Below are 19,347 nucleotides of genomic sequence, written 5' to 3'. Positions count from 1 at the left end.
TTCCCTGCACGAGATCAATAAAATGAAGGCGAATTATATCGCGTCTAAAATCATCATCTTGGGAGAATGCATAACCTTGCTCCTACTAACAGCAGAAGTGAAATGAAATCTTCCCCTGGCAATATTTCTAACTTTACTCTAGGAAGGTTTGTACAGTTTCATAGACTTAATGAATGCCACTCTTTTCTATTTCGTAAATAGGCATGGTGTTGGCAGATCTAATATACAACTTATTTGTTTCGATCAGATGCGACGTTTTAACCAGCGTGATGCTTGCGGGGAACTCTAATGAAATAGAAACTTGTCTTTCTCATTTAACGGTTGATCATTGTGTTTAATTTAGCACACGATGAGCAAATTTACAGAAAATTTCTCATTAGCAACAGCATCCTCCGGTAAACACACCCAGACAATGTACTTGTACAAAGCAAAAATGTTCATCACCGCGAGTCTGGTCACATCACGGCATGCGTGACAAGTGAAAGGCGGATGTGACAGGCAGCTCTTCTAACTTTATTTTTTCATATCAATCACAACACCAAAGGGCTTATCTGGAAAGATCACTTATTGCGTGGGGGTCCCAGTAGCATGTTAAAACAAGTAAGTCCAGTTCAATGTTTATAGTGTTGTCGTCCTCCACAAGGCTTCCCGTCCCCGCTTAAATTAAAAGATGGATGGAGAACTAGAGGGTTTCAATTCCAAGTACGACGGAAATTTTTCGAAGGTTTTGTTATAATTTGCCAGGTTATATACTTTTTCCCGGCAAACCACGCTGCGTTTAGTTCAGAATTTTCCAACGTATGGTGACTTGTGAATTAGTAACGAACTAGTTGAATACCGGAAATAGGCCGAACAAATTGCTAAGAATATATCACATCACACCACAGAACGGAATTTGACTCAAATATTTTATTACCGAAGCCCTAAAATTCCTTCGACATTTCAAAATGAAAAATAATTAATATTTCAAAAAAGCAAAACGCCGTCAATAGAATATTCCAAAGATGCGCGTTCAGTTTTGAGGATTTACAAAGATGTTATTTAGGTCGGCGTTTTGGTTTATGTGAAGGAACGTTTCTTTTTTCCTTCAAAAGTACTAAATTGTATACTACACTGAAAATGATCGGGTTTTCTTGCACACGCAGGTTAAATCTCCATCTGATGAGCACCATGAGAGGAAGACAAATCTTAAAGGAGCTCAGTGTCACGGTTTTGCGCTTCTTGAAAAGTTTAGCCGAAATGTTTCAAGGTACAGTTGGTTGTTTTAGCTTCGAATGAATCGTATTCATCCTTGCTCTTTTATGGTTAATTGTTATCTCTTTAGTCTTTTCCTATCTTTATAGAAACTTCTGTTTCCAGGTTTCCTTGAAATAACTGTACGTAATAACTCAAACTATTGTGATTGAGCTCTAAGCTCTCTGCACTGACAACTCAATAAAAAGCCTGCTACATTATAATTAAATACATGTATAACAGGAAGATAGCTAGGAAAACCATGGAATTGTCATACCGTAAATTCGCGCACGACGTGTTGCTTGGGTTGACCTTGCTTTAACCAATTAACTCAAGATAAGTTCAGTCAACTAAAGGCACCTCTTGCTTAGCAAGGAAACGAAGCGAGTCGTCGTGTCTTCTCCAAGAATATTCTTGGTACATCCGCTATCGGTGCTTCTTTCGGTTTCTTGAAATGACGTTTGCTAGGTAAGGACGTCATCATTAAAATCCAGCTCGTTGGGACTAGACTGTAAAAGGCATTCGCCGCCGTATTTAGATAAAAATTCCTAGCAATCGAAAACTACCTCGAATGCTTGTGTCAATACGTCAAGGTTTGATAGTTAAGGGAAAAAGTAGTGTTGTCTGTTTCCACTGCCGTGACATGTGTGTGTCCATTACGAAACCAAAAAGTTCTTATACTTGCTATGCATTTTGGCTTATTGCTATTATTATTTTTTCAGTATATCTTAAACCAAGAGCAGATGATATATAGCCGAAGGTCGTCGACCAGGGTAAGGCGGAAGGTAACGTCCAGTTCGCGCAGCTTCGGTTTTTTTTTTTTAATATGTACATAATTTTAGCAATGTCACGATAACGGACTAGGAGAAATTGTATCATCATTTCTTGCGCCTGCGATGAAGACTAGAATACGTGCAATTGCTATTTCTGACCTCGTCCAAGAGTTATGAATCACATGCTTGTATCTCCGTCAGCTATTTTGGTTTCGGAAGAAAGCGAAATAAAGAGAAAGAATTACGTGCCGAAAAAAAAAGCATTAACAACAGAAATTAAAACTAGATAATAATTCAAACTGCGATTATAGAATATGTAACGCGTGTCCGTAGCGCATGACGCGAGCGTGACTGCTTCAGTATCTTGAAGATCGAGACCGTGTGCTCTGGGAGGTAATGTAATTTTACAATAGGACGCTATGTACACGAAATAAACGCTGTTTTCCTCCTGTACACTTGGAGATTCCACACAATCAGCCGTGAATGGGTAGGGGAGAGTGTGGGTCCCAGTCGCTCTTCATTTTCGTTGGATTATCCAGCCCCCTCCTCCCGGAGGCCCTCCCATGTGCAAAAGTCGGGGATGCAATTTTCACACCCTAACTGCCTCTCACCCTTCGTTGACGAGGGCATTGTGACTCGATTAAAAAGCTATTAAAAATGTCATTGAGCTGTTTTGCACTAGGGGTCGGCTCGATATAAGAGCATAAATATGCATCATAACTCTTGATTCTACTCGACCGGATTTCTCTGGTCCGCTTAATAAAGTATGGAAAATCAATAACAATATATAAATCGGTAAGAGAATACCTTTATTTAACCGCGAATGCACCTCTTCTTTACAACTTTTTCGGAGTTTTAAAGACCTATAATTGCAGCTTGATATATATTGCTGCTTGTGAAATTATTCCTAATACCTTGATAATCTAACGACATTTTTAACGACCCTTGGGTCACAATTATTGCAATCGAATTTCATTAAGTAACAAAGAAGTAAGGAGGGCATTAATTAAGAAAACGTTATCCTTTAAACACCACATTTGGAATGGTTCTGTCTGTAGCCAGCTTGTTCAGTTTACTCATCCAAAGTCGTCTCCAGTTCACTCCATTGCTCATCTGGTAACTCTGTTGGGACAAAACAGTGATCTGCAAGTCATTTTCTCCTAACAATGCCACGGCCAAATCTAGTTTTGAAGCCACCACTATTGGTTTGAACAAGCCAACCTTTCATTTTCCCCTTGAGAACCCCTGGATGGCAATAAAGGAATAAGTGTGGAGAAACTGTAACATGTCGTAAGCTAGTTGCAAATGGGACAGCGCGGCACAAATGTCAATTGTTGCCGAAAAACGTTTGTACTAAAGGCCCAAAATTTCCCCACTCCCCGCTCCGCTGTTGAAACAAGAAAGAACTTATCTTCACACTGGACTGAATGCATAGAACTCTTAACCGATTATTGCTTGTTTACTGAGGTGAATAACCCTTTTGAATGCATGGGGGCATCGAACCAAAATAAACAGAAACATATGTGGTGGATAAGACTAGGCTAGACAGAGATCAAATTCATACCACTTAGCACTTTAAAGACAATTCCATATCCCTGAATGTCTTCCTTCGTGAAAGATGACAGATCAAGCTTGGTAGAATTCTTAGAGAAAGGAAGGGCGATGCTTTTTAGAAAGTTGCAGTCTTCTGAAGTCAATGGCTCATCAAGCAACAGCTCCTTTTGGTCTGTGGTCAATACCCGTTCAAACTGTTGAAAAAGATGTCTTCTTTTTAGCATATAAAAGCTTGAAGAATAATTTGCTTGCCTTACAACACAGAAAAATAACCAAATGCCTCCTAATGTAGTTCTTGAAAACTATTCATAAGATAATCATCTAGGAAATCTAGTGTCGGGCCGTTTAATTGGTGAACAATTACTTTGTAGAATGTAGTTAGCGATGTGTGTTTTCTTTGTTATAATGCATGGATTTTATGTCATGAAACCCTCTAACATCTTCCAACTTCACTTACCCATTGTAGATATTTGTTAACTCGCGCTTTACGTCGTTCTAAAGTCCTTTCCGCAAGCAGCACTTCTTTTTTGATAATGTCCAGTTTAACAATATCTTCGGCTGTCAAAGAATCTAGTCAATAAGATAAAAAACACTTGTGAAAAACAACATTAGACATAAATCACCATAACAATCCCTACTATTTTTTCCTAAAAAGCAATGAACATTTGCAAGAGAGGATGAACGATAAGAGAAATAATCCTCCATATAGGTCCTAGTCTCAATAAAAATCCCAAGGCAATCTGTTTCAAGTTATTTTTACACATGGCACCCTTTCCTTTCACGAAAATGTTACCAGTTGCGACGTGTAAATATTTTTGTGGAGGATGAAAATACCAGTAGAGACGCTCGGGTTGTCCACGCGGGCACTTGTTTTTTACAGGATTGACTATTTCTAGCCCATCCTGGAGTTTCTTATCTGGGTTGTGATCTGATTACTCTTCATGCTCTCTTCCCATTAGCAACGAGTTCGACAAAGTAACGCGAGAGCAAGAACAGAGGTAATGCTAGCTATTTTTGAGGAAGATGAAAATACCTGTAAAGCCTACAAAGCAATTGCCTTCGCTCTTAGCTTACTCTATCAAAACGTTCAAAAAGAAATAACCCTCAGAAGTTTACTGAGCCCATTATTTTATTGAGGAAATGAGAAAAAACTGTCATTAAAGTCAGAAGGCAGTTCTTTAATCTAAGTTTCTATGGCAATTATACATTTGTTATTCTGACCTGACAAATCGCCATCTTCATCCGTATATATCTCTACTGGCAGTGAGTCGCCGCACTCAGAATCTTGCATTTTGGTTGGGTGGTCCAAATCCGCTGTAACAGTCTTACCCACGTACTCTCCTTTGCGGATTTCCAGTCGATTGACTTCTTTATTGTAGCCAACGCGGCAGCACTTGAAGAGAAATGGCGCCCGTACAGTTCTTGATGCCACTTCTGGGGGAATGTACGTCCCCTTACAATGCGCTTTCAGATGTGGTAGTAGTATCTGGACAAACGGCGGCATCTCAACCTATAATGCAAGCGAGTGAAAAGCGCTTGTTACAATAATGGTAGTTTTGCTGCAATGTAAGAGAAGATGAAGGGTTTAGAGAGTCAATCCTTATTTCCAATGTAGTCACTGTCAAGTTATTTTTAGACTTGGTACCCAGTTCTTCCGCAGATACAGTTTTTAGAGGTACGTTTTGAAGATGCTTTCATGGAGAATGAAAATAAGGGCTGTCCACGAGAGTAAGATAAGCTTTTTTAAAGGGCACATTTATTGGCACTCTCATATCCTTATACCAATGGCTCTCTCTGCCAAAGAAGCTAATGAAACATTGCTTGGACGAAAACAATCCAAACTGCAGTCTGATTTTTGCACCGCGCCAAAAATGAAGATACAAACAAAGTATTTAAAGGAGGTATGGGAACCCAAAAAATACAAACCAGAAGAGCAACTTTGCTAATACAATTTTTAGAATTCGAAACACAACATATGTTGGACAAAATTAATACCTGACGCTTTCTTTTCCCTCTAAGCACAAATTTATCGCTGTAAATCACAGACGTTGCAAGAAGTAGCTCTTGATCCTCAAAATCCTTCATTCTTTTGGCATCCAGTTCTGCATTAGCCAGTACAGTGCGGAGATCTGGGTCTGAAATGTAGTCCTGACTTAAGTTGCCAAGCTTCAGGACTCCCTGCTCATCACTTGATTTGAACGTTCCCTCGGTTACATGTCCTCCTATCTCTACGCGGAGCTCATGAGAACTAGGTTTAAGGAAAACAAGAACTATGACGTGCGTTAGTCGATATATTACGTTCTGTGAACAACACTTCAACTTTCTCAGCTAGAGGATGCAATGTGTACATTCTGGTTCAGTATAACTATTTGGAGGTTAACCACCATAATATAAAGCTTGAACAGTAGTCCAAGCCATGAATGACTTATTCGGATAAGAAGTGTAGCAAATAAAAGATGGATTTGAATTTAATTGCCACTTAATGCATACCTTGACCCCATGCCAACTTTTTGTGTCTTTAAGAACTCTTCTTTTGTGATTTTGGACCTAACGGATTCAAGGAATGCTTCTTCTTCGCCGCTCTCCACATATCTCTCAAGTCCTGCAAGAATTACCATTTCCAATTTTGCAAACGGACGCTTCCATATCGACCGACGTTGTTTGACTACCAGTGCCAAAGGCTTGACATTTTCTGTTTCACCGTGGAGGACTGGTAAGTACTTGTCGCTAAAATTCTCCTGGGCAAATCTTCGAAGTGAGTTTGCAATCATCTGAAAACAAAACGGGGATAAACATTATCTGGAATTCCTATTATAACAGTATAATAGAGATAACAGAGGAAAGTCACCGCATGAACGTGACAGTTACATCTGTGTGAATTCAGCACGGCCTGTTGATAGAATAGCTTTGGAGTAAAATCGAAAAGCAAACGTAGTCCTGCCCAGCGTTTGACAGTGAGTAACTCGGTGCGGTTTTTGGTGTAGTTCTTAGATCTATAGACTACAATGAATGTAATGTGTCACGAAAGCTCAGTCCCTTTTCTTCACTACTTCACAACAGATATTAATACTGAAAGAACTAAGTTCGTGGATATAAGTAGGCCAAAAGCTAAGACGAATCAATTTACGAAACCCAGTATTTCACGGACGGAGTGGTGTGTCGAGATCACGATTCATTTAGTCAAGCACTGAACCTAATTATTGTCCAAATGTGGCAGATATTCATAGACAAGAACTCTCACAAAACATTTTGCTCTACATCTATAGGTGGCAAATGAACATCGGTAATTCTCCTTGTGTCAGGCGAACTGCCTAAAGGCTGGCAACTATAAACCATTGGCTGCCTTCTCAGTCGATATATAGAATGAGAAAAAGCTAGGTAGTTTGGAAAACGTACCGTGAACTCCCGGCTGGCTTAGCTGCTTGAACGTATAGTACCATAAACCTTGTAGATTGACGAATGAAAACTGAAATCATACTGAAGACCATAGATATCCATGACATAATAAAAAAACTGACAACTTCCGGTATAGTAAAAACAATAATAAAATAGAATTCTTAACCATGAAAATAGAAACTCGTCATCAGATAACATGAAAGCAAAACTGAGCGCGTTGAAGCAACGGAAGTCTGGTGAATAAATAAACAATGTTCTTCCCCGCTAATTTTTAACAAAAACAGAGCGTTTGTTTTTTACAATAACAAATTGTCGACTTGTCCGCTCTCGCTCGTCGCGTCAACATTGCATAGACTATAAATTCATGCGCCTGTGCGTCCGTTTATTGACAATGAAAGCTAGCCAATGAGCGCGCGAGAATTTTTGCAGTTATTGTAAAAATATTTATTTAGGACAAAAACAAGGTTTGTTAGGTTAGGGGGATTCTGGACGACGTTTATCTTTAAAGCGATCGCCAAATCGTTTCATCTTTGTCAGTTATGTAGCAAAATGTCTTTATTATGTTTGATTCAAGTATTGGCTTCCGTTCACTGAAAGACATTTAGTTTCGATCTTCCGCTGCCGACCGTTGGCTCCCAGGTTTTCCCTGTTTCGAATCTAAAACAAAATACGAATTTTTGATGAACCTGATTTTGTCTTCACTACGCGCACAACGGAACATACTCAAAAGTTATGAGGCATGGGCGCGTTGGTCAGCCAGGGCCAACATATCTTTTAATTGATACAATAAGGTTACAACAAAGTGGATAAAAGATACATAAGAAAAAGATACAAGGAAAAATAGGGACCGTGTACCCCAGACTAAATGCAATGGCGCTATCTTTGAGGTTTTATCTTGTTATATAAACAACAGAATGAAAGAGGAATAAGAACTCACCATCCCAGCGGCAGGTCTGGATTAGCCACTAGATGGCAGTGACTCCAAGATTTATGGTGGATTAGCTTGGAGTGGTATTTTAGTGAAAGGAAGAATTTAATTTAGAAAAGGTTTGTCTTCAATTCATTTGTGTAAGAGGTACGTTTATGAAACTAAACCATCTATCACTGCACACTTCTCTTCGCTTGATAAATGTTGACAATAAGAAGTTATGTATTCATTTGGTTAAAACCGCAAGGTTTGGTACTAAGAACTAAACAACAGTTAAACGGCAACCTATTTTATTCTTGAATATAAAGGTGGAGCTTGGCCACAAAAAGGTCAAATAAATATTCACGTCATGGATGAGAGCGGATTTCTTATTTTCTGTCACAATTATGAGCACTCTTTCCTGTTTTTCAGTTTCTGTCAAATGTACATAATAAAGCACATTCTAAATTAATGAAACGTTGTTAAAATATCCACCCCAGCCTCGTTCTGGTAGTATTGTTTGCACGCACTGAACTAGAAGTAAAATCACCGCGAAAGGTAGTTTTCCAAGATCTGAATGGACAGTTGTATTAATAGTCTGTTTCCATCATTTTGTAAAGTTAGTTAGTCAATAAAACAAAGAGTCAAATTAGCGGGTGTCGTTTAGCTTAAAATGCCTTTTCCGTGTACCACTGCTAATTTTTAAAGATCACTAGTTGTTCAGGATTTAGGGGGTAACTCGGTAGACATTTTCGGAGACCCTGGGGCAGCTAGTTGAGACGATGCGATATTTTCGGGCAAAAGGTTTTTCGGGCGAAGTTTTACATAAAAAGTGCGAGAGCCCCTGGGCACTTACCCCTACCGAGCCAGTTTCAGAAGAGTTTGAATTCCTTCCCGCTGATTGGCCAGAAAAACATTTTTCTGCCCAATATATCAACGAGGAGGACCAGCCGAGCGACTCTGGTCTTCTTATTTGAAGTGGTTTTCCTCATTGATCGTCGTAGTTACCTGGCCCGTACAACGGTAAGATTCTCGTGGAGATGGTTTCAGAAAAAAGATTCAATAAAGCCGTGGAAATCGCAAGTTGTAACATAAGCGCAACGAAACAATACTCGTCGATTGATTTTCACGGTGGACTTCAATTCTGAAACTTTGTGCGAATCTCTTTTACACGGGTCACGCGACTATGTCGATCGAACGTGGGGACGATCAACCAGCTGCAGTGCACCACTCGCCCCAAACCAAAAATCCCTCACCAATATGGCTAATGTAAACAGTGTTGGGCGTAAATTCAAGTGGATATCAATTAAGCAAGTTCAAAAGTATAATTACGAACATTTCTCTCAAGTCTAATTGTTTGTCTTTTTCCGTGGAACGAGAGCTTTCATCGCTGGTCATCGCTGGTCGCTGGTTTGGGTTTGTCGACTGGCCTTGCCTAGGCCCACCAATGAAGCTCCTGTTCAGGCGTTGATTCTCCAAGGTTGAATATCTTAATAGTAATATCAAATGCTTTGCTAATCAGTTATAGAAGTGGCGTAAAAGTGTTTGGGACAGCGTTCTACAAAGATGTTTGATCCTCCACAGTCATTTGACCCGCCGGTGCCCAGCGTGTTAATTTGCTAAAGATCACAGAGGACAGCTCAACTAGAGACGACCCGTGCCCATAAAGTGCAGATCCCCTTTACCTCTCGAGAAACTTGCCGGGATCTTTTAATTAAAGTGAAACCATCTTTATTTTGATCGGCACTTTCAGGATTCTTTTAACAACCAGCAATTTTGTCTTTACACTGTACTTTTGAAATATCATTACATTTCGGAAATTCAAGTTCAGATATGCATGCTTATATTGAAAATCAGTTTAGTCTTCCTCCTTGTTACTTTAAGAGTATCGACAAGGATAATACAATTGTACGTCGTTCATTGACAAAGAATCTAAAAAAAAAACTGAATTAGTTCTATGAGTTAGGCCACATTTCCTTTAATCGGGGCAGGCTGCCAACGTCTCCATTTCGCTCCACTGTTCATCAGGTAACTCTGTTGGATACAGTTGAAAAACATGAGTAACTCTTTAGAGTTCCCTGGAACCGGGACAGGAGCTAATTTTTTCCTAAAATATCACAAGCTAGTCAGACGATGAAGAAGTAGAAACAGGGAGTTCAATTAAGCAACCGTGAGGACGACGCTGATAATCAAGCCTATTGGAAAATGAATTTATATTTAAACTACGAATCTCGTGATAACTTAGAGTCATCCAATTCGTCTGTTACTATCGGATCTTAAAACTGCATGCATGTACTAGACAGCGTGACACTGAAAAAATAAACTGTTTGAAAAGTTAGCAGTCTTGACTCAAGTTTCCAGGCTCACACAGCCAGTCTACTGCTCAGTAAACCCTTTGTATAGATAATTAGTGAATTTTCCGTTGTCGTCGCGAGTCGAGATAGTTTGTTAATGTTATGACGAGCATATACCCAATATAGTGAATATAGTGGATGCGCGCATGATCACAAGGGAGGCATAGAATGTAAGGGATTGCGTAACAGCGGAAGAGATATTATATATGTTCTTACCATCAAGCACTTTAAAGACAATTGCAAAATCTTGAATTTCTGCTATTGAGAGAGATGTCAGATCCACCTCAGTTGAACCCTCTTCGCAAGGAAGGTAGACACTTCCCAGGAAAGCACAATCTTTCAATGTCATTGGCTCGTCAAGGTCCAAGAATTTATTGTTAGTCATCAGTGCTTCTTCAAACTGTGGAAAAAAAATTACTCGTCTATAAATCTTTATGGAAAGAAATTGAATGCCAGTATAACTAATGATTACTGAGAAACAATTCATATGAAAGCCAGATCGATTAGCACATTAGAGATAGCCAAGGGAGAATCATTACGTTACGGACATGCATGAAAATAACGGGTAATTGTGATTGCACTGTTTCGAGCACAGATCAGAAGATAGACGAAAGACAGACAAACAAACAAATGGCGGATCGACAGTTAGACAGACAGATCAAAATACTGATTGATAAACAGACCGATCGACCCACTAAAGGACCGAACTGGAGTCTAACGCAATCTCCGCATTTCAGGGACAACACCCTAACTAGACTAACTACTCGTCCACGCAGCGACTGACAACCAGACACACAAACAAACATGCAGTCAGAAAAATAAAGACACACCAACCAAAAGACAGAACGAACTATTCTAGAAAACCCAAACTGACTGCTGTTTGGGCCACTAACAGGAGAAGGCACTGATTAGTTGCATGAAACTTACCCATTGTAGATACTTGCTCACGCGAGCTTTACGCTGTGCTGTGGTCTTCTCTGTTAACAGCACTACTTTAGTTATATTGTCCAGTTTCTCTATATCTTTGGCTGTGAGACAGTCTGGTTGTTTAAAGAATAGAAAACTTACAGTATCTTGACCCTCGTACGGGCGATGGGTAGTTGGACAGCCCCCTCCCTCCTAGAGGGTTTTTTTCTGAACCCTGAAAAGAAGATTTACCCTGTCATGCTGAGACTTTCAGTAGCTGTTCATTCATTGTCTGACAAGTTTTAGGCATGTCAACTATTGTTCTGGGTTAATTGGCATTGCCATAGCAACCGAGTTTTGACACGCACATCAAGTCAAATCTCGTCATTTTTGACAGAAGTCTTCGTTTTTCAGTTGTTCTTTTTTGTTTCTTTGTTTACTTGTTTATTTCGCTTGCTTAAGTTGCGTTGCCATAAAAATGAAATACATTGCTTAATATAAATTCTTCATTAAATTTTCTGACGTTCTGAGAACACAGTGAAATACAATAATGAGGATTCAAGATAGCTTAATGACGTCATGTGTATACCAACAAAAATATGTTATACTCACGTAAATGCAAAACAATTTAGATATGTCTTGTTTCAACGAAAATTAGGGGAGGGGTTCTATCGACAGCCTTCCCTTGTACCACTGCGGGGCTGTGAGTTTACGCATGCTTCAGTAACCATATTGACCTTTGAGGCCAAATGCAAAGGGCAAGGAAAGTATCATTAATATCCTTATCAAGCATCAGCGAAAGCATCCACAAAGAAAAATGCAAAACGAAGTTTGGAAGACCATTTCTTTTATCACGTTATTCATTTGTCCACGATTCAATAGGAAAACCATTTGCTGCAAAAAGGCTCGTTTTCGAGCTGATGGACGAGATATAAGATCTATAAAATTAACTGATAGCTGAAAAATTTGCTGAGATTTGAACTGGTACCCGAGATATTGCCGAAAACTTATAAGTAATAACTGCGACTGATCCGTCACAGCCATCCAGATGGATAAAAGAACTAGTGGTGGTTTTTCTTTTCATGGAAACGACTCTGATAATTAGAGATTATGGCTCAAAGAATTTCTTTTTGTGTGTGTTACGCGACATTAACGATAGAGCCAACCTTTCTACAAACATATATCGATTGGAGGAGGACGTTTCAGTAAATATCACTATTTCATGTTTCTACGTACGTATCTGTTACATTTACCTGGTAAATCTGTCTGATCTGTAGTTTCTACCAGAGTGTCGTCATACTCGGCGTCCTCCTCACTGAATGGGGCATCCACTTCTCTGTAATGAGTTACAACTTTCCCGACATACTCTCCTTTGCAGATTTCCAGTCGATTAGTTTCTTTATTGTAATCCACACGGCAGCACTTGAAGAGAAAGGGTGCTTCTGTGTTCCTTGCCGCTGCATCTGGAGGAATGTACGTGTGCTTAGCATGAATCCTCATAGCTGCGGTCTTGTTTAGGTTGAGAAACTGCAAATACTGTGGAAGATTTCCCACTTCCATGGCTTCTTCAGTCTGTAGATCAAATAAATGAAAACACCTTTTCTTTTAAAATCTCTACCGCTTTTGGATGGACGGAAGTCTTTTTTCCTTGGAATTTGGAAATAAAGTTGGCTTTGATGGGACGACATTGTTTAACGGCATCAACTTCAGATGATCGGATTGAAATTTCTCAAGAGAAAATAATTCCATCCTTTTCCCATTCAAGATAGTACCCTATAAACGGAGATAAAATTGGATGTTTACCTGATGCATTCTTTCCCCTTTCAGTTCAAACTTTTCGCTGTAAATAACAGCAGTAATGAGAAGCAATTTATCACTTTCTGCAAAAGACTTCATTTTGCTGGCATCCAGCTCTGCATTTGCAAGTATCCCACGAAGATCCGGATCGTCGATGTATTTTTGGCTCAAGTTTCCGAGTGCCAGGACTCCCTTCTCATCATCCAACTTGATATTTCCTCCTGCATATCCGGCCAGTGCAATGTCAAACTCGTCGCTCCTGGGCTCGAAAAAACAAGAATGTGCACTTGAACTTTAATGATACGATTCGAATCTCGCATTCCTTTCTTTTTCCGAGAGGAAGGAGAAGGGGGGTTAAAATGTACCAGTCCAGTTCTCCTCAGCTCTACGATTCGCCCGGTGCGCTGCATCGGTATCGCAGAGGTCATGGGTTCGAATCCCGTTCAGGATTGACGATATCACTAATGTCCAGTGAGGACAGAAATTACCATTTTTTTATTATATAAACACCAGTGAAATACCAGGATTTTTCCTTTTACTAAAAAATCATATTTTCATCGCGCGCAGTGAAGATACTATTTTTATCCTCCACACTGTGAAGATACCATTCCTTTTTGATAACATTTTTCTTTTGTCCCTTTAACTACACTTAAATTTGTTGATGTATTGATCGAAACATCTTCGGATATTCTTCGGTCGTCTTCGACAGTCTTCGGGAAATGTTCGCAAATGTTCGGAACATGTTCGCAAGCGTACGTCTGGCCTTCGGAACAATTTTGGAAAATCTCCGGAAAGCTTCGAAACACGTAGGGGCCAAACCACCCCCCAAATGTTTCATCAGTTCTTGGGTATTTCAAATTATTTCGCATTACTTGAAAAGTATTGACTCTTTCTGCACCAAACTTGGCAGATGAGCAGGAGACCTATCGCCAATTATATTTACGTGAAAAATGTCAGTAAATGTTAAAGTTGTGACGTCACAGTGATGACGTCATGTTTTTTGCCACTTTTGAAGTTTTTAATATGCATATTCTTTACAATGTGTTCGAAAGAGCACATCAAGGGGAGTTGAAACCTGAAAAAATTTTGTCCATATCACAAAAGTTAAATGAAATATGGCATTTTTAAATATGAAAAATAACTCTGCAAAATATGGGGTCCCCCCCTTGAGAAAAATCCCCAAATTGGAGCCGTAATTTTGTTCCAGCAAATGCAGCTATGTTGCACATGTGAGGTGCCAGATGACTAAAAAATTATCCCTCTAGTGTTATTGCGTTAAAATTAGTTTTGTTACGTCATAACCTGTGACGTCACCCGTTTTTTAACTGTTAATACCATCCTAACAAAGCCGAAAATCAAACTTCTAAAACCATATGATTTTTGACAACATCAAGCTTTCTATTTTTCTAGATTATTAGCCTTCATAGAATAAAACTGAAAAAAATAAACCAGAGAGACTGACTTAAGAAGGACAGTATGGTTAAGCAAATTCCGGGGGGGGGGACAACAAAAAAATATTTAACTTACCATATCTCGAAAAATAATCATCATAGCAAAAAACGGTTTCCGGCATTTTACTCCTCAAGTCAAGGCCTTTCCAATGACATAATCTTTTCATCAGATTTTACAAAAAATTATAGGACGTTTTGGTGACATCATAATCTGACATTTTGTCACAACTTCCAAATTAAAATAAACTGGAGAACAAAGAAAGCTCATCTGCCAAACTTGGTTCAGAAATATATTAACCAAGCAAATATAACCTTCATGAAACACTACGGGGGTGGTATGGCCCCTACGTGAAAAGTGGTCAGAAATCTTCGGAAAATCGTCAAAAAAGTCGTCATTAGTATATTTATATAATAAACAGAATATTACATGCCCGCTTGTGGATACGAATTTTTATCTTCTCGTGTTCAACTCAATATCTCTCTAGTTCGCTGCGCTCACTCGTGAGATATCGAGTTGAACACTCGAAGATAAAATTCGTATCCACGCGCGGGCATGCAATATCATCTATGTAAATTGTTAATACTCCCCTATATATTGTGGGAGGCGCAGTGACCTCATGGTTAGTGCGCTCGACTTCAGATCGAGTGGTCCTTGTCGGGGACATTGTGTTGTGTTATTGGGCAAGACGCTTTACTCACAGTGCCTCTCTCCACCCAGGTGTATATATGCGTACCACCGCCGAACTTAATGCTGGGGGTAACCCTGCGATGGACTAGCATCCCATCCAGGGGGGAGTAGAAATTACTCCTAGTCGTTTCGTGTTACAAAAACCGGGATGAGCTCCTGCCTGGTGGGCCACTTGGCTCGTATGCAGACTTTACCTACCTACCTACCTACCTACCTACCTACCTACCTACCTACCTACCTACCTGCCTATATATTGTCATAGCCTATTTTAATAAAGAGTTCCTAATGGATACCTGGAACCCATGTCAATCTTCTGTTTCGTTGACAGCGTTTCATCTTGTGTCTTCGATGATATGGATTCACAAACTGCCTTCTGTGCACCGTTCTCGACATATTTGTCGAATCCGGCAAGGATTACAATTTCTGATTTTGCAAAGGGTTTTTTGAATATTGAACGGTGTTTCTTGACCACCAATGCCAAGGGTTGTATTTTATCACTCTCGCCTAGGAGGACTGGAAAGTATTTATGACTGAAATTCTCCTGGGCAAACTTTCTAATCGCCTCTTCAATCATCTGAAACGAAATGCAAATCGCTAAATAATCTTGAATCTAACATTCAACACAGACCATTTTAACTTAAAAAGACTGTGCTATTTAATTTATTGCTTGCAAAGTTGGTTATATTAAAGTCATTAATATTTATTTCAATTCGTAACAAAGTTGTCGTGATTATTTTGTTGTACTGAGACCCTAGAATTTAATGAGTGCCTCCACGTCCCGCCCATAGAAACGGCGCCAATGGTAATTAAATGGGTAATGCTGTAAAAACGCTCGCCTGTGTTCCCACAGCGATTCTCGTTCTCCCAAACGTAAACCTTTGCTCGTGTTTTGATAAAACCAAGGAAGTCTTTTCTGTTTTGTAAATGTTTCCCGATGTTTGTAGATCTCATACACAACTTGTTCATTTATTTAAAAAAGATGTAATGTTATACCCCAGCAGTACAGGGTACAAGGTACAGTGGAGGACAGAGATAATTTTGAAAATTTATGCTCTTTTCCCGACCAACCACGCAGCATGCGTGCTGAAACTAGTTGCAGTATATGAGGCCTTGTACATTCGTATCGCTATAGTTGAGCTAATTGCTAAAATACTTCTAAAATACTTCTAAAATAAGTCACATCACGCAAGAACAACAAACTACATTTGGTATTTTATGACGGAAGCCTTAAAATTCCTTTGTCCATCCAAAATGAAAACATATAACGTTTCAATGGTGGCAAAAAGCCTACAAGCGAATTCCAAAGTTCCGGCGCATGTTTGGTTTTCAGAATTTAATGAAATGTAATGAAATATTTAGCCCTATATTGCACTGGAAATTGAAATAAAAAAACATCTTTCGGGGCTTTCTTGGTTATCAAGTCGAGATCGCCCCTCGATGGTAACTCTAGGTGTATTGTCAAAAAAAACCCGCTTTCGTAACATTATCTACATGTCTGATGCAGTAGGATGGTTAAGAACACCAAGAGATTGTGTAAGAAATCATACCGTGAAATTGGGGCAAAGAACTGCTTGAGTTGAACTTCCTTTGACAGGTTTACTCAAGATAAGGTTAGACAACTAATTCACTCCTTGCTTACCAACGTAATGAAGCGAACCGTTTCCTAGCTCTAGAAATATATTCCTGTTCCCACATCCGGTATACGAGATCTTTCATTTTTGAAATGACGCATGCTAGTTGAAGGAAAGAAAAGAAAAACCAGCTCGCTTGGACGAGACTGAAATAGACTTCGACCATGACGTTTAAATACAAAGCCTTAGAAATCCGCTTTTGTCAGCATTCAAGAGAAAAGGGAGTTTTGTTTTTCGCTCCATGACATCAATGATAGTGCCCTTTACGAAACCAAAAATACACATTCTTGGACTGTGAGTATATTAAAACAATCGGAGTTAAAGCTTAACTTGCAAACTTTAACTTGCGCAGCAATTATCTATTTTTTGAGACTATGATTGCAATTTTAGTAATGTTACGATCGCGGATCAAAAAGTTATTTTACTATGTGACCATCTGCTCCTGAAATAAAAAATAGAATATGTACAATTGTCATTCTTGGATTTGCAGCAAAATACAAGAACGTCACACGTCAAAGACATGCAAATCTTAATAAATTACATGATATTGTTTAAAGAAGTTTAAAAAAAGAATAACGTGCCAGAAAACATCAGAATTTTAACATCGACATAACGTAAAGTACTATTCTTGGGGGAAGGGTAGGAAAGGGATATTGTGCGTAGCAGCCCATCTTTAAGCCTATCTTAGATCACGATTTGCGACGTTCCGTGTTCTATATATCTGCGCGCCTCCCGCCACCTTTAAATCAAGTCTCGCGATGATCGAACTCAAAGGTAAGGCTATCTTCAGTTAAAGATAACGCTACCGAAAAGAGTCTCCAAAATGTTTTTGAGAACTTGTCAATGTTTGGGTGTGTTCTTGCGGAAAATTTTTAAAGCAAAATAAACTCGTTTATTCTTGATAGAAATGAAGATCTATTTACACTTCTGACACTCAGCAACCACATGCTTATGTATATCCTCGTTCACTATCATCATGAATGAAATCAGCAGTTCCCTCAAATAAAAACATCTCAGTGCATGGGATTTTGACCGCGGTAAGACCTTCTCGCTCAATTGCCGCGCTTTCGCGCATACTTGATGAAATTCTTTGGAACAATAGATTCATCAGGATTGGTAACTACTCAGTGTACTACAAAGAATGGCATGAAGCGGGTGTAGAAAAAATTAGAGATATCTTCAATGGTGACACATTTACATCTTACCGAGATTTCTGCTCTCACTTTGCCCTTAAAACTAACTTTCTAACCTATTACGGTTTATGCCAAGCAATTCCATCTAACTGGATTAAAACTTTGAAAGGCAAATTACAGCCGCTTTCCAAGGAACCTACAAACATGGATAGAATTCCCCTTGAGAAGCTCTCTTGCAAACTTGCTACTAACTACCTTGTTGAAAAGAAGTTCGTTTCTGCCACCGCCGAAAAAAGACTGAAAAGAGCTAATTTGAACGACCAGCAAATTCATCAAACGTACATGATGCCTTTCAAGGCCACTAAAGATATTCAACTCTCGATGTTTCAGTTCAAGATTGTACACCATATTTTACCCACCAATGCTGCATTACATAAATTCGGTATTAAAGAGCACGACCGCTGTCATTTATGTGCTGAAAAGCAAACAATTACACATCTCTTCGTAACTTGCCCCAAAGTCCAGCTGTTTTGGACAGAGTTTACTGATTGGTGGTACAGAAAAAACAATACTGTAATCACGCTCTCTGAAGCACAAATACTTTACGGCATCACAGACACCGTGCCTCTGTGTCTCGGTTTAAACCTCTGTACAATAATTGCAAAACATTATATTTACACCGCTTCAAAAAATGAGGAAGATTATTTCTTAGACGCTTTCTTGGCTATCCTTAAAAACAAAATAGAAATAGAAACTAGCAGAGCAAAGGTGCAAGTTAAACTGTAAATATAGCTAAATATACTGTAAATTGTCGCTTTCTTGTCATTTTTTTTTTTTTTGCAGTTTTCACTAGTTCTAGTAACCGTAGTAAAAGTTTGTAGTAATTGTTCGCGATTAAAAAGTAGTGTAACGTAAGCGGTTTAAATAATACTGTTGTTTTCGTCAAGCATTGTAATTAGAGCAAGTTGTAATTAGCGTAAGTAGCTGTATTGTTGTAGTTTTATACGTAGTTTTTTGTAATTAATAATGTAAGTATGCGTGCTGTAAAAAATAGATAATTAATAATAATAATAATAATAAAAAAAAAAAATAAAAAAAAAAAAGGTAAGACCTTCTCGCTCAATTGCCGCGCTTTCGATCGCCAACTACAAGGTAAAAGGAAAGGTTAAGTCTGCATACGAGTCAAGTGGCGCACCAGGCCGGCGCTTATCTCCGGTTTCTGTAGCATGAAGTGACTAGGAGTATTGCTACTCCGCCTTATACGGGATGCTAGTGCATCGCAGGGTTAACCCCAGCATTAAGTTCGCCGTTACCAATTTATACACCTGGGTGGAGAGAGGCACTGTGAGAGTCAAGTGTCTTGCCCGAGAAAACAATACAATATCCCCAGGGCTCGAACTGGGACCGCTGTAATCGGAGACGAGCGAACTAACCAGGACGCCACCACGCCTCCAGATAGACAACTACACAGGATTTTCTATTTTGCTGAGAAGTCATGCGATGAAGTTGGACGATCTTAATTGT

At 39.2% G+C, this 19,347-nt stretch overlaps 2 protein-coding genes across 3 annotated transcripts; both read right to left on the bottom strand.

The window, feature by feature from the left end:
- Window positions 1-2,294: 2,294 nt before the first annotated feature.
- LOC145479535 (uncharacterized) lies at window positions 2,295-16,940 on the bottom strand. 2 transcript variants are annotated; one of them, XM_081457922.1, is made up of 9 exons: window positions 16,607-16,940; window positions 15,353-15,633; window positions 12,927-13,179; window positions 12,377-12,695; window positions 11,145-11,257; window positions 10,434-10,617; window positions 4,018-4,130; window positions 3,571-3,754; window positions 2,295-3,128 (listed from the first exon to the last, which is right to left on the bottom strand). In XM_081457922.1, the coding sequence occupies exons 2-9, from the start codon at window positions 15,631-15,633 to the stop codon at window positions 3,079-3,081; spliced, it is 1,497 nt and encodes a 498-aa protein (XP_081314048.1). In that variant the 5' UTR covers window positions 16,607-16,940; the 3' UTR covers window positions 2,295-3,078. The 2 variants fall into 2 exon arrangements, with proteins under 2 accessions (XP_081314048.1, XP_081314049.1); XM_081457923.1 differs by lacking the exons at window positions 2,295-3,128; window positions 3,571-3,754; window positions 4,018-4,130 and adding an exon at window positions 8,449-9,897.
- Window positions 5,084-7,069, bottom strand: LOC145479545 (uncharacterized). Its single transcript, XM_081457938.1, has 3 exons — window positions 6,957-7,069; window positions 6,051-6,331; window positions 5,084-5,808 (listed from the first exon to the last, which is right to left on the bottom strand). The coding sequence occupies exons 2-3, from the start codon at window positions 6,329-6,331 to the stop codon at window positions 5,367-5,369; spliced, it is 723 nt and encodes a 240-aa protein (XP_081314064.1). The 5' UTR covers window positions 6,957-7,069; the 3' UTR covers window positions 5,084-5,366.
- Window positions 16,941-19,347: the final 2,407 nt, after the last annotated feature.

Source organism: Orbicella franksi, chromosome 2, assembly GCF_964199315.1.
Source record: "Orbicella franksi chromosome 2, jaOrbFran1.1, whole genome shotgun sequence".
NCBI lineage: Eukaryota > Metazoa > Cnidaria > Anthozoa > Scleractinia > Merulinidae > Orbicella > Orbicella franksi.
Note: the sequence above shows the minus strand (reverse complement) of the source record. Positions and strands in the feature narration are given on the sequence as shown.

What these genes read in the sequence shown, in the direction of transcription:
- LOC145479545 (XM_081457938.1), bottom strand. Translation starts at nt 6,331, where the DNA reads ATGATTGCAAACTCACTTCGAAGATTTGCCCAGGAGAATTTTAGCGAC. An exon ending in AAAGTTGGCATGGGGTCAAG is followed by an intron (nt 5,809 to 6,050) that starts GTATGCATTAAG and finishes CCTTAAACCTAG; the next exon opens with TTCTCATGAGCTCCGCGTAG.
- LOC145479535 (XM_081457922.1), bottom strand. Translation starts at nt 15,633, where the DNA reads ATGATTGAAGAGGCGATTAGAAAGTTTGCCCAGGAGAATTTCAGTCAT. An exon ending in AAGGGGAAAGAATGCATCAG is followed by an intron (nt 12,696 to 12,926) that starts GTAAACATCCAA and finishes TTTGATCTACAG; the next exon opens with ACTGAAGAAGCCATGGAAGT. An exon ending in TTAACAAATATCTACAATGG is followed by an intron (nt 3,755 to 4,017) that starts GTAAGTGAAGTT and finishes CTTTTTCAACAG; the next exon opens with TTTGAACGGGTATTGACCAC.